At 40.8% G+C, this 14,747-nt stretch overlaps 4 protein-coding genes and 1 non-coding gene across 5 annotated transcripts; 1 reads left to right on the forward strand and 4 right to left on the reverse strand.

Moving 5' to 3' along the window:
• Positions 1-2,133: 2,133 nt before the first annotated feature.
• Positions 2,134-2,240, forward strand: LOC141683919 (small nucleolar RNA R71). The gene has a single exon (XR_012560492.1). It is a non-coding gene; the product is annotated as a small nucleolar RNA R71 (small nucleolar RNA).
• A 6,396-nt stretch (positions 2,241-8,636) lies between these two features.
• LOC141706461 (uncharacterized) lies at positions 8,637-9,692 on the reverse strand. Its single transcript, XM_074509224.1, has 2 exons — positions 9,277-9,692; positions 8,637-9,081 (listed from the first exon to the last, which is right to left on the reverse strand). The coding sequence occupies exons 1-2, from the start codon at positions 9,690-9,692 to the stop codon at positions 8,637-8,639; spliced, it is 861 nt and encodes a 286-aa protein (XP_074365325.1).
• A 171-nt stretch (positions 9,693-9,863) lies between these two features.
• LOC141706473 (uncharacterized) lies at positions 9,864-11,081 on the reverse strand. Its single transcript, XM_074509227.1, has one exon. It carries the CDS (start codon positions 11,079-11,081, stop codon positions 9,864-9,866), a length of 1,218 nt encoding a protein of 405 aa, XP_074365328.1.
• Positions 11,082-11,476: 395 nt separating this feature from the next.
• On the reverse strand, positions 11,477-12,277 carry LOC141706484 (uncharacterized). Its single transcript, XM_074509230.1, has one exon. It carries the CDS (start codon positions 12,275-12,277, stop codon positions 11,477-11,479), a length of 801 nt encoding a protein of 266 aa, XP_074365331.1.
• A 105-nt stretch (positions 12,278-12,382) lies between these two features.
• LOC141706493 (uncharacterized) lies at positions 12,383-13,597 on the reverse strand. The gene has a single exon (XM_074509234.1). The coding sequence runs from the start codon at positions 13,595-13,597 to the stop codon at positions 12,383-12,385; it is 1,215 nt and encodes a 404-aa protein (XP_074365335.1).
• Between the last annotated feature and the right edge of the window lie 1,150 nt (positions 13,598-14,747).

The following is a 14,747-nucleotide window of genomic DNA, read 5'->3' on the forward strand; positions in this document are numbered from 1 at the left end:
CTTTTCATTAGCAACAATGGTGATACCTTCTTTTCTTGGCACACATTGAACTGGACTCACCCAAGAACTGTCAGAAATGGGATAGATGATCCCTGCATCTAGTCAATTGAGAATTTCCTTCTTTACAACTTCTTTCATGATTGGATTGAGCCTTCTCTGTTGCTCTACAGTAGGCTTGCTACCTTCCTCTAGCAGAATTTTATGCATGCAATACGAATGGCTGATTCCCTTAATATATGCTATAGTCCATCCAATTGCCGATTTGAACTTTCTCATAATTCTTAAGAGTTTTTCCTCATCACTACCTGAAAGGTCAGATGCAATAATCAGAGGAAAAGTAGATGCATTACCTAAAAAAGCATAACTTAAGTGTTCAGGAAATGGTTTAAGCTCAAGAGTAGGAGCTTCCTCAATAGGTGGCTTGATGCACTTTGGAGGTTTGTTTAGCTCCTCCATTTCAAAAGATTCAAAAGGCATATCCATCTTCCGCTTCCAGGGAGAAGCATACAGATATTGCAATCGCTCATCATTTTCACTATCTGAATTCCCCAACAAGGCCTTTTTTAAGCCATTTGACCTTAGCAATTGATCAAGTTCTAAAGTAACCACAAAATCGACCAACTCTACCTTTAAGATCTCCTTATTTTCCGTTGGGAATTTCATGGCATTGAACACATTAAAAGTTACATCCTTATCTATCAAGGTTCGACCCGTAGCCATGAATGGTCATCCCAAGATTATGGGAATCTTCTTATCCTCCTCGAAATAAAAAATTACAAAATTAACAGGAAAGATGAGTTTATCCACCTTAACCAAGACATCCTCCATAATGCCTCATGGATATGTAATAGAACGGTCGGCTAACTGCAAGGTCATACAAGTCGGCTTTAGATCAGGTAAGTACAACTTCTTGAAAAATGATAAAGGCATCAGATTGATGCTAGCTCCCAGTCATACAAGCATTTGTCAAATGACACTTTTCCAATAGTGCAAGAAATAGTGAAGCTTCCAGAATCTTTAAGCTTTGGAGGCAACATCTATTCAAGAGCTTCAGCAAAAGGTATATTGATAAAGAATACCATTATAAAATTCACATAACTAGGCATTTGTTCAAGAGTTCATCGAAAGGTATATTGATATGAAGTTTCTTGAACACCTCTATAAACTTCTCAAACTGCTTATCTATCTTTTTCTTCTGCAGCCTCTTAGGAAAGGGTGGTGGAGAATAGATATGTTTCTCCCCTGTATTACCCTCAGAAGGAGTGTGTTCAACAATAGTCTTCCTTGGTTCTAATTTTGCTTACTTCTATACTTCTTCTTCAGCCACAGCTTCTTCATCTAAAACTTGAGAGTGTTCGGGATTTGTAACCTTCCCAGACCATAATGTAATTGCTTTTAACTGCTCCTTAGCTTCCCTATTTCCTGGAACTTTAGCATCACTAAGGAGTATACCAGGTTGACGGTTTAGAAAGGCATTGGCAATTTTCCCAATTTGATTTTCCAAGGTCTTGATAGAAACCACTTGGCTCTTGCATATGAGCCTCAACTCCTCTAATTCAGATTTTTCATTAGACTTTTGCAGCTGGAGTTGTTTCCTTGGTGCATATTATGGTTGCTGAAAACCAGGGGGGTTGTATTGCTTTGCTGGATACTGCCGATAAGGCTGCTGAACCGCGTTCTGAGTGTTACTCCAGCTAAAGTTAGGATGATTGCGGTTGTTAGGATAATAGGTGGCTGGCACAGGTTGCTGCGACCTTTGAAAGTTGCTCACGAACTGAGCTGATTCACTAGAAATAGCACATTGCTCCGTCTCATGGGCACCAGCACAAAGCTCACAGACACTAGTGATCTGATTAACTCCATAATTAGCCAAAAAAATCCACCTTCATCGTCAAAGCCTTAAGCTGAGCAGCTATAGCAGTAGCTGCATCTAACTCCAGAATTCCTGCTACCTTGCCCTGAAATAATCTCTAAATAGGATTCTGGTATTCATTCGCAGCCATCAGTTCAATCAATTCATAAGCTTCATTGTAGCTTTTAGCCCAGAAGGCTCCTCCTGATATTGCATCAAGCATGGGTCTAGAAGTAGCACCCAAACCATTATAGAAGCAGTTAATGATCATCCAGTCAGGCATCTCATGGTGAGGACACTTTCTAAGCATCTCATTATAGCGATCCCAAGCCTAACAAAAAAATTCTCCAGATTTATGAGCAAATTGAGTATGTGCATTCCTGATTATAGCAGTCTTCACCATATGAAAGAATTTAGTTAAAATATTTTTAGCAAGATCCCCCCATTTGGTGATAGACCTTGGTGGCAGAGAATGTAACCATCACTTCACTTTATCCCGCAGAGAGAATGGGAAAAGCCTCAACTTAATAGCATCTTCAGAAACTCTATTAAACTTGAAAGTGTCGCATATCTCGATGAAATCTCAGATGTGCATGTTGGGGTCTTCTGTCGGAGATCCCCCAAATTGAACTGAGTTCTGTATCATCTGAATCGTGCTCAACTTGATCTCAAAGGTATTCACCGAGATGGCTGGTCGAATAATGCTAGACTGAATATCATTAATCTTTGGTTGAGAGTAATCCATCAAAGCCTTCAGATTCGCTTCTGGTTCTCCCATTGAAATAAAAACCTCTTCTTCCTTCTCAACTAAGAACCTCTTCTACTACAACTTATTCCTCAACTTGATCCAGTGTTCTCTTATGACACCAAGAACGCGTATGCATACACGCTCGCTAGGGTACCTGAAATACGACGAGGAATTTAGTAAGTAACAATGTCCGAATCAATGAACTTTAAAGACCACGAGTCCTAAAAATTAACCACGAGTCCCCAGCAGTGGCACCAAAACTTGTTAGGGCTAGAACACGCGCTAATATTCATGCAAATATACGCGATCGCAAGTAATATAGAATTAATTCTAGTTCATTCCCACAAGGACTGGTTTAAGTTAATTTTAATCAATGTACTTATGCAACAATGATATGGTTATCATCCAATGCTAAGACGAATAAAAAATTGAGATTGTTTAGCTACAATTAACTAAGAGATTATACTAAAGAACATTAACTAAGAGAATTAAAGAGAGTTGCATACTATATGACAAAAACATGGGATTCTAACTTCATTAAATACTTCATTCAATAGCCATTTCGTTCTTAACCTTAGTATGCAATGGTGATAACACTAATCAGATAACACAAAACTTTAGTTGTACAATACCATACTACCAGACATCCAAAAAAGAGATAGAAGCTGAATAGACACCAATTATATTGAGACCATATATGTCTATAGAATTTGATAACATAACGGTTTAATGTAGAAGTTATCTATCATGATTACATAGGGCAAGTAAGATGGTTAAAATTACATACGAATCATGCATATCAAATACATGAACCTATGCTAGTATGGCAAGTTCTAAACCGTTAAATTCACCTTCGCTTAATCAAAGATTAACAATATCTTATAAGTTTGTGATGCTCATAAGACGAATAAGTACAGCTAATACTATGTTATCATACAATCACCACACACTAAGGCATCGAAACGAATTAACTAAAGAAATCCATATATAAATCTGTTAGAACCCCACGATAATGATTAGCCCATAATCGGTCTCATCGTCAACGTGGGTTCCGATGAAAGCATGGTATAATAAATGTAGTCTTTATATTGAATAAATAATAAACCAAGTACGGAACAAGAGTATAGATTCACAAGCAAGAAAACTAGCATCCAAAGTTACAACTTAAAACTACTACACCATAAATTTGATTCTGCAACCGTTCACACTAGGGCTGTAAACAAAAGTGCAATAATAGCCTTCTAAACCCATGTCTATCGCAACCTCTATTTTTTGATGTCGCGGTATAGTCAAAATGTGTTACCAAAATGACATAGATCATTAAAGATGATTTTTTATTTTAACTAATTAATAATTATTTAGATAGAAATGAAATAATAATTGAAATATATATTTTATTTATTTTTTAAAGTTAATAATATTAGTGTAGTGATTTATAATATTATATTGATAAATTGAATGCTTTATAAAACATAACAAGCCATTAATTAATTGATATATTGATCATTTTACGCTATTTATATTTTTTTTAATTTATTTGTTTCTCATAATTAAATGTTAAAAATAATATTTATTAAAAAAGATAAATTAATGATTTAAATTGCAACACTGGTCTAACAAAGATTTAATAGGGTATTATTACGAATATTTATGATATTTTTATAACACGAGAAATTTTTAATTATTTGAAAAGGATTAATATTAATATATATATACTTATATAAATGAAATAATTACCTTTGATTTCTAAAGTTAAACTATTCGTTAAAGGAGTAATTTATGATTGTATTTATAAAGTATTTTATAATTTAAAATTTAAATTTATAAAAATAATTAATATCAAAATATATATTTATAAGGAAATAAAAAATTTAAAAAAGTTTTAGAGGGGCGGCAAAATTGGCGCGTTGTTACTCTAACAAAAAAATTGAAGTTGTCTCTTATACGTAAAACATATTTTAAGAAGAATAATACTAGTATTGATTTCCCTATCTTCCAAACCCTGCTCGAACTCTAATTTTAATCAAAAATTCAGGCCAAATCCTTGTTTACTCATACAACTTGATCATGAATTCTTATTCTTCCTGCTTTTCTCTCTTGATTCATATACAAAAGTCAATATTTCTAGTCCCGAATCACTCAATTCCTCAAACCCTAATTTGTTCTTTATAGATGCTCTCTCTCCCATTATTCAGTCAAATCACTGTGTTTTCTCAGTGATATGATGTTAAAAACGATGTTAAAACACTTATTTCACTCGTTCGAACTTCAAATTAATCATTCGATCATTATTTTGAAGCTCTTCAGTTCATCAATGACGATTCTGCATCTCGGTGACGATTCCAGGCTAGTAAAGACGATTCCTTGCCCTCCTCACGAAGATCAAGCTCAAATCAATGGTGGCCGCAACAAAACTCGACAACTCGATGATGAAACTCAGTGAGTCAACTGAAGGGCTTGAACCTAGTAAGGCATCTACAGTCAATTTCACTGTAATTGTTGGATAATATGTACTTTGAGGTATAAATATAGGTAGTTCAATGAGACTTAAGGCCATGGCTCATGTGAAAATTTCTCAAAACCCTTGTATTTGTTGATGTTCCAATAATATTATTATTATTAGATTATAGTTTTAGGAGATGATCTTCTTTGCTTAATTTGCCAACCCCTTTCAATGGGGTTGTTGTCTTTTATTTATACCAAGTCCCAAATGGGCTTTATCTTACAAATTGGGCCTTCTTGGGCTTTACATAATATTTCATAATTATCCTAACTATGATTCCTTTGGGCCATCTTGTCTTGGTCCAACATTTGTCCCCCTCCTAGTGTAAGCAATTATCTTTAGATTTGCGCTTTTTACTTCGGGACCTGAGAATTACTGAGATGCGGAAGATGCAAATAAACAGAAAATAGAGCAAAACAAGACAGTGGGCTGATTAAATGTTAGTGAAATAAAAATAAGAATAAAAAAAATAAGAATAAAAAGACAAGAATATTGAGATAGGAGTGCGTGTGTTGTGTATATCGTTATATCTAAATTTTATTTTATTATTATTATTATTATTTTTAAAATGTATAAGTATTTTCGTTTTTATTTTCTGGGGACTACTGCTTGGACATTGGAGCTTGGCTGTTCGACTTCTGCTTCTGTTAACAAAAAGGGGGAGGTGGCTGGCCGGATCAACACTTATCTCGTCCTAAACCCTCGACCTCTACTATAACTGCCTGTAAGTTATTTTCCATCCTCTACATTACCTTTTGCTACTTTCTCCTTTGTATCTTGCCTCTCTTTGATTTAGTTTATTCAATCATAATCATTTAATGGATCAGTCTAGTTCATCATCTATCCGTACTGTATCTGATCGAGATCCTGGTAAGCGACCCCTCGAGGAGGGTGATCACGAGTCCTTTCTAAACTTGAATGACCTAGAGATTCCAGACCTAGAGCAGTGTGGGTCCTTCGATTTCATGAACGAGGACGAGCTCTTGGGGAGTGTCCCTATCGGACCTCTTCCTTCCCCTCCTTTGAGCCCTCGAACCTTAGATAGAAGGCGTCGGATTGTTGAGGATAGTCTTCGTGTTGGTAAGGAAGAGTTCGGGGACAGGTCGAGTTTGAATTATTTGAGTTACTATATTACCAAGGACCCCCCGGTGAGTAAGTTGGAATCATACGTGGACTTGGCGAATGGTTATCGCTATCGAGTACCGACGACCGATGAAAGGGTATGGATGATGCCAGAGTTTGGGATGCACGGGATTCCGCTAATCCTTTTTCACTTCGGGCTTCAGTTACCTATGAACCCATTTTTCTTAGGGATGTTCGAGGCTATCAGATGCGGGGTTAGTCAATTGACGCCCAATTCCCTTGCACAACTTACTGGGTTTGTTGCTCTTTATTGCGATAGGAACTTGATTCCTACATTTAAGCTTTTCTTCTCGATTTATGCAGTTAGGTATCACGACGGGCAGGTTTACTTTGATTGTCCTTACAAAAGGGTTAAGATTGTCAGCGTTAGGTCTTCTAATTCAGGGTATCACTCTAAGTGGCTGTATTTTGGGGGGCCGGATTTAGAGTTTGTAAAGCCGTGTGGGAAAGTGAGTCAGCTTACCATCGACTACTTGAATAATCTCGAGAAGTGCGATGCTAATTATTTGAACGGGTTTCATGGGGTAGCCTCGGTGTACACTCACCTTCAGTTAATAGAACCCGATTTTTTAGAAATGCATGATTGTAATATTTGCTCGCTCTTTCTTCTCTCTCTCTTTTTCTTTTTACCGTTATTTCTTGTGTTAATATTGCTCGTGCTAAATTTTTGTTTTGACTTGTTTTGCATCAGTGGCTGGAGCCTCTTTAGAGAAGATATTGAACAGCGGGGTCAGAGGAGAGATGGATAAAGCAATGATGCTACTTATTAAGAGAGCCTCGAAGAAAGGTGATGATGGAGCCCTCTCTGGTCCCTCGAGGGTTGGGCATTCTGTTTCAATTGAGCTACTGGATGACCAAGGAAATAGAATCGTGGAAGATGTTGAGAAGGATATACCAGACGTGGAGCCGACTGCTTTAAACCCTCGCAAGAGGGGTCGTCGAGAGGTCGAGGGGGAGAATTGTGGAGATGGTGGGACTGTTGAAGGGGATGCATCGGTTGGTGGGGTGAACAAGACCCTTACCCTGGTTGGTAACAGGGCGACAATGGCCCCTACCGTCGCCCCCGACAGAAAAAAGGAGTTGTAAGGGTTGATATTCAGCCCCATGAACGCTGGACAGGTGGGACAACTGTATCGTTGAGGGTTTTTGATCTTTTTCATCTCCCTCAAGATGCGATTGCTTTTGATGGGCGTCGTCGAGAGGATTTAGCTGATCGTTGTAAGAGCCGTGCTGGAAGGGTGTGCTATCAAATTTTTGTTGTTGTTTTGTTTTGTTTTTTTTTATTATATTCCTTACTTTGAATTGTGGTTTGTGGCCGTTCCTCACGGATTTTATGCATATTGTAGAGGAATTTCGCACTGACGGTAATGATGCTGCTTGTAAGAGATTAGAAGCGGAGGTGAGTTCTCTCAGGGTCGAGAGAAAGAAACTCATGGCAGGTTATTTGGAGTTGGAAAAGAGATCGTCAGATTTGACGGCGGATAATACCGCCTTGTCGAAGAAAGTAGGTGAGATGGAAGTTGGGAAGCAGTCGTTGAATGCCACGATCTCGGAGCTCGAGAGGAGGCTTTCTGAAGTGGAGAAGGAGCGGGATGAGTTGAAGGGAAAGTGTGAGGGTTTGGAGCGTCATGTTGAGGGGATGAATTCCTCTTATCGTTTAATTGTTGAGGAGAATACTAGTCTAAAGGTAGAAGTGGAGAAGGCTGTGGAGGATATCGCTAGTGCTCTTGAGGATGGTTACGGGCGGTGTGTTGTCCGCATGCAAAATGCAGGACTCGATACGACGGGACATTCCTTCGAGGACTATATCCGCGATCTTGCTGCCTCGCAACCTGATGATCCAGCTGGAGGCTCTTGAAGGCGGGGAATGCCCCGTAAGTGATGTATTTTTAAATTTATTCTTGAAGACTTTTGTTTCCTATTTGTTGCTGGCTACCTTTATTCTCCATGCTTTGTTTGGATCCTATAACGATCTGGTTTTCCTTGGGATTTTTCCTTGAAGTATTTTAATTTATTATATCTATGCTTTTTGTTCCTCGTTATTGCCTTCATTTCCCGTTTTTAGTTGTTTCGTATATCTGTTTTGAAATCGTTGAGAATGTGTTTAACAAACTCCATGTCGCTTAGTGCACATACTTGAAAGAATTGTGTTATGTTGTTTACCTTGTGTAGCTAAGCTTTTGGGAAATTAAAATTATATAATTTAAAGCCCCTCGATGTGGGTTAGTTTCTGGCATGTCGAACGTCGTTGTTCATCTCTCCCTCTTTTTTTTTTTAAAGGTTCAGGCAAGATATCGAAATAAGCTAAAGTGACCCTCATTGCATCGAGGGATAACTTTTGTAGTGTAGTCATAGCTTTAGAGTTTCAACAATTTACACATAAGAGCGTGTCACTGATAATATTTCTTGAGGTGAATGTCGTTCCAGGCATTCTTGATAGGCTGACCCTCGAGGTACGAGAGCTCATAGGTTCCCGTGCTAACGACCTTCGAAACCCTGTATGGGCCTTCCCATGTTGGTTTGAGCTTTCCCGTGATAGTGGGCTGGGATGCCGCGGAGTCCCGGAGGACGAGGTCTCCCACTTTGAAGAGTTTGCTCCTGACCTTCTTGTTAAAATAATTTGCAGTTTTCTCTTGTTGTGCGATCATGCGTAGACGGGATTCCTCTCTTGTTTCCTCTAGCAAGTCATTGTGAAACCGCACACCCTCGAGAGCGAGGGAGGGATCGAAAACTTCGAGCCTTGGGAAAATTAGACTTATTTCAACTGGCAAAACCGCTTCGATGCCATACGCCAGGCGAAAAGGGGTCTCTCCTGTCGAGCTGCGAGGGGTTGTCCTGTATGACCACAGCACATTTGGCAGTTCGTCGATCCAGCAGCGGGGGATCTCTTCAATTCTCTTCTTTAACCCTTGTAGGATGGTTCTATTTGTTACCTCTGCTAAACCATTGGCTTGCGGATACGCCACTGATGCCTTGATGTGTCAGATTTTTAGCTCCTCTAAAGTTTTCTCAAACTGAGCCCCCACAAACTGTGTTCCATTATCTGAAACTAGGATTCGCGGAACTCCAAAGCGGAATACCATGTATTCCATGAAGAATTCAATCATTTCTTTCTCTCTGATCTTTGAAAGTGGTTTCGCCTCGACCCATTTCGTAGCATAATCCACCGCTACCACTATGTATTGGCACTGGTTCTTAGATTTTGGAAAGGGTCCTAAGATATCGATGCCCCATTGAAAGAAAGGGCACGGTGCGAGGATAGAATTGAGATTGGTCGTGGGTCGGTGATCCACGTTTCCGTGTAGCTGGCATGCTTGGCATTTTCTGACATATTCTTCGCAGTCTTTCTGAATTATGGGCCAATATAGACCTTGCCTGATTATTTTGAGAGTCAAGTTCTTTCCTCCGAGATGATCTCCACAGATTCCTGTGTGAACCTCGACCATCGCTAGATGGGCTTCCTCTAACGTCAGACATCGGAGCAATGGTTCAGATAGGGCGCGCCGGTACAGCGACGACCCAATTACACAGTAATTTCATGCCTTGAACATAAGTGAACGAGCTTCGCGTTTCTCACTCGGGAGTTTGTTGTCGATAATGAACTCGAGAAATGGTTTTCACCAGTCAGAGTTGTTCTGGATTTGGTTGATAGAAAGCTCATCGATGGCGGGAGTAGCTAGGACATCGACGTACACCGGATTGGGATTGACTGGAATACTTGAGGAGGCTAACTTGGCCAAATGATCAGCCCATTGGTTCTCTTCTCTGTCGACATTAGAAAGTTTCCATGAGGAGAATTTCTTGAGTAGCTCTTGTGTTTTTACCAAGTATTGAGCCCTTTTCTCATTATGTGCCTTGAATTCCCCGCTTATTTGCTTGGAGACTAACTGAGAATCTCCAAATACGTCAATATTTTCAGCTTCGAGATCCATAGCCAGCTTTAAGCCTGCAATGAGTGCCTCATACCCGGCGACATTGTTTGTTGCCAGAAATTCAAACTTTAGAGCTTGCTGGATTTTGAATCCCCCCGAACTTATTAAAATAATTCCTGCCCCTGCGGAGTCAGCCGTCGAGGATCTGTCGATAAACAGCAGCCATGGTCTTAAGTGATTTTCGTCGAAACTCTGGGCTTTGGTCTGAAACTGACACTCAGCAACAAAGTCTGAAAGAACCTGGGCCTTTATCGCAGTTCGAGGCTTATACTCAATATAGAACTGACTTAACTCTATCGTCCATGTGGCAAGTCTACCCGTCATGTCGGGTTTGTGTAGAATCCTCTTCAGGGGTTGATTTGTAAGCACATGCATCTCCCTTCCCTGAAAATAATGTCTAAGCTTTCGGCTTGCGACAACCAAGGCATAGACCAATTTTTCTACTTGCGGGTATCTGACTTCGGCATCTCGAAGAGAGTGGCAAATGTAATACACCGGGATTTCTTTTCCTTCATTGACTTGAATCAGAACGGCCGCGACCGTTTCATCGGATGCAGAGAGATATACTTTCAGAGGCTCATTTGGCAGGGGCCGAGTGAGGATGGGAGGATTTTTAAGGAATACGTTTAGCTCGGAGAAATTTTTCTCGCACTCCTCGTTCCACTCAAAGTGTAATGATTTGGAAGCTGCCTTTATTGCTGAGAAAAAGGGGAGACATCTTTTTGACGATTGTGGGATAAACTTCCGAAGTGCGGCGATGCAACCGGTTAACTTTTTAAATCTTTTACTGATTTTGGATTTCCCATTTCTAAGATCGCTCTTGTTTGGGATGGATCTTCCTCGATACCTCTTTGTGTAACCAAAAACCCAAGGAATTTTCCGGCAGTAAGACCGAACGAGCATTTGGATGGGTTTAGCCACATGTTGTTTTTTCTCGCGTTTTCATACGTTTCGCGGAGGTCTATGACATGGTCAGAGGCAACCTTCGACTTCGTGATCATGTCGTCGACATATATCAGCATGTTTCTCCCAATTTGTGTGCCAAATATTTTATCCATTGTTTGTTGAAAAGTAGCTCCGGCGTTGATTAAACCAAAAGGCATCACTCGGTATCCGAAGACTCCCCGGTGAGTGATGAATGCGGTTTGCTGCCAGTCTTGCGAATCTATTTTAATCTGATTGTACCCCGAAAAGGCATCCATGAAAGAGAGAAGTTCGTATCCAGCTGTCACATCAATAAGTTGATCGATGTTCGGGAGTGGATAAAAGTCTTTGGGGCATGCCTTGTTAACATCTGACTAATCGATGCACATTCTCCACTTCCCGCTACTTTTCTTGACTAGGACCACTTTCGAGATCCAAGTGGGGAATTGCACTTCTTCGATGAAACCGGCCTCGAGCAATCTATTGATCTCCAGGTCGATGGCTGCCCTTTTTTCAGCAGAGAATGTACGATGTTTTTGCCTAACCGGCTTGATGTTTTTACTGATGTGTAAAGAGTGTCGAGCGACAGCCTCGGGAATCCCGGGCATGTCTTTTGGATCCCAGGTGAAAATATCAGAAAACTCACGGATAAAGCACGTGATATCTTTCTTTAATTGATCAGGGAGATTCTTGCCGAGCCTTGTGGTTTTCTTAGGATTTCCTTCGATCACTTCTATTTCTTCAGTTTCCTCGGTGGGAGAGCAAGAATTGCTAGTGGGTGGTTCCACAAGGTCCCTGGGGTCGATGTTAAGCACTTGATTAACATCAAATTCTTCATCAACCTTTTTTCTTGGAGTTACAATGGTTAGATAGCATTGTCTTCCTGTTACCTGATCACCAATCATTTCTCCCACGCCGAAATCTGTGGGGAATTTCATTTTTAAGTGGGAGATAGATGTTATAGCTCGGAGTGCAGTGATCGTAGTCCGTCCCAAAATAGCGTTAAAGCTTGAGGAAGCACTAATCACATGGAATTTGACCATTTTCCAAATCTGACACGGTGTGGAACCGAAAAGTACTGGCATGTCGATGGTTCCTACCACGTGAACCTCATTTCCTGTAAACCCGTATAACGGGTTTCGGGAGTTCTCAAGTCTTCGATCTCCTATGTCCATTCGGGAAAAAGCGTGATGATATAACACGTTGACGGAGTTACAATTATCGACCAGCATTTTCTTAACTGTGTTGTTTCCCACACGTGTTGTGATGACTAGATCATCTTAATGGCCTTCGATGAGACCGGGATGATAATCATCATCGGAGAAAGAGATGACTGGGGAGGGATTCATTCGAGGGCGTTTAGATGCCGATGGATTGACATTAAAGACTTCTCGAGCATAAATCTTGCGAGAGTTGTGGGAGAGACCTCCGGCGGCTACGCCACCAAAAATAACGCCGATTACTCGATCGTCTTCGCCTCCATGGTGGAGTCTGGGTTCATCATCGTGCTGCACATAATGGACTAGTTGTCCTCGATGAATTTTTCCTTCGATGAGGTTGCTAAGCTGAAAACATTGCTCTGTTGTATGGCCAGTATCTTCATGATATTGACAATATCTGGAGCTTGGAGGTCTTCCTGGTTTCATGGGTCTTGGAGGGCGATAATCCGGTTCTATTTTTAACACCGCCAAAATTGTCGTTTTTTCGGTGTTGAGTTTAGTGAACTCTTTTTCAGATCGATTGTGGGATTGCCAATCTCTTTCCCTTCTATCCCTCGGGGGAAGGTCCGAAGTGCATGGTGGGGGAGACCTACGGCGCTCTCGACGCCTTTCCCTCGCGGGGTAACGTGGACTGTAGCTTCGGCGTCGTTCATATTTTGATGACCTCCGTGGAGACTGTATACAGCTTACCGCTTCTTGAAGCATCATGCGGTGTTCTATAATCTGGAACGCGGCCTGTAAAGTTTTCGGCCTTTTTTCAAAGATCTCTTCTAAAAGAAGGCCATGCCTAGACTTATCGATGCCGGCTGTCAGGAAATTGACAGCCATCTGCTCTATTAAGTCTGGAATTTCTGCTATCTCTTCTCTGAACCTGGTTAGGAAACTTCTAAGACTTTCGCCAGAGCGTTGGTGCATTGTCATCAAGGATGCTGTAACTTTGATTCCTTTGTAGTTGCTGGAAAACCGGGCCTGAAACTTGCTTTTCAGAGTTGTCCACGAGTCGATTGACCGAGGTGGCAAGTTACTGTACCATCGCAGAGCCGTGCCTTGGAGGCAAGTGGAGAAGAATTGACACCTAGTGATCTCCGAATGGCCGAAGAAAGCCATGCGACCATCAAATGTGTTTAGGAATGCTAACGGGTCCGAAGATCCGTCAAAATGATCGAGAGCAGGTGTCTTCAAGGTCCTGTCGATGCGCGCCTTCTCGAGCACTAATGATAGGGGGCTTTCGGAAATGGTCTCAAAGCCTGCCTGATTTCTCATCAAGGTACGCATCTGGGCGATTTCCTCCTACATTTTAGCGAATTCCTCGTGAGATATAGATTATGTGGATTCTGTCTAACGCGAGACGTCGGCAGATGACACTGTCCTCTGTCGACGTTCGCGTGGTTGCGAATATGTCGATTCTGCCGACGGCTCATATTCATACTCGGCATCGTCCTCGACATAAAATTCATCGTCTTGACCTTCATTTTGAACTTGGGCTTGTTGGAGCTCTCGACGAAGACGGTGAATCTCGGGTTTTCGCTCAAGCTTAGCCTGCAATCTTTGAGCTTCGTGTTCTAGAAACTCGAGTTCTTCATCTGAATCAAGTGAGTCTTCTGGATTTTCTTTGTTTTGGGCTTTTAGCCTTTCTTTCTTTTCCAAATGCAATCGCATGTCGCTCGAGAGGACTTTCTTTCCTTTAGATGTTTGAACTCTAAAACGCTGATTTGACACAGTTTTTCTTTTTCTTTCCCTTTGGAGCGAGTCCTTCAAGCCCAGAAATTGATCTTCTGGAGGAGCCTCAGGTGGAGGGAACAAACACTTCGGCTTCAATTCCGGTTGTTTAGGGAGCTCGCGATCGCCGTGGGTCGAGGGATCGGCGGCAACTTCTGCCGTCAACTCCTTTACCTGAGTCGGTCCGGCGGTTCCCGGATCAAGCTCTTCTACAATCATCTTCTGGCTGGATCTTGTTAAAGCAAAGCCCTCCTTCTAGCGCCAAATGATGTTCCAATAATAATATTATTATTAGATTATAGTTTTAGGAGATGATCTTCTTTGCTTAATTTGCCAACCCCTTTCAATGGGGTTGTTGTCTTTTATTTATACCAAGTCCCAAATGGGCTTTATCTTACAAATTGGGCCTTCTTGGGCTTTACATAATATTTCATAATTATCCTAACTATGATTCCTTTGGGCCATCTTGTCTTGGTCCAACATTTGTATATGTAAATCGATGTCTCTGTATTATTCAAGTTATTTTTTAGATTGGGTGCTATGTATAAATAGTTGATGTCTGGATTAGTATTCAATTAGCTTAGATTTATATGCATTGAGTATGTTGATTAATTCTAGTAGCAAAAACTTTTTCTACTTGTATGATTATAGTATGCAAGCACTACATTATCCTTGCTAAGTGATATTTAGAGGGTTTGTATCAAAT

Source organism: Apium graveolens, chromosome 1 (assembly GCF_009905375.1).
Source record: "Apium graveolens cultivar Ventura chromosome 1, ASM990537v1, whole genome shotgun sequence".
In the NCBI taxonomy this organism is placed as follows: domain Eukaryota; kingdom Viridiplantae; phylum Streptophyta; class Magnoliopsida; order Apiales; family Apiaceae; genus Apium; species Apium graveolens.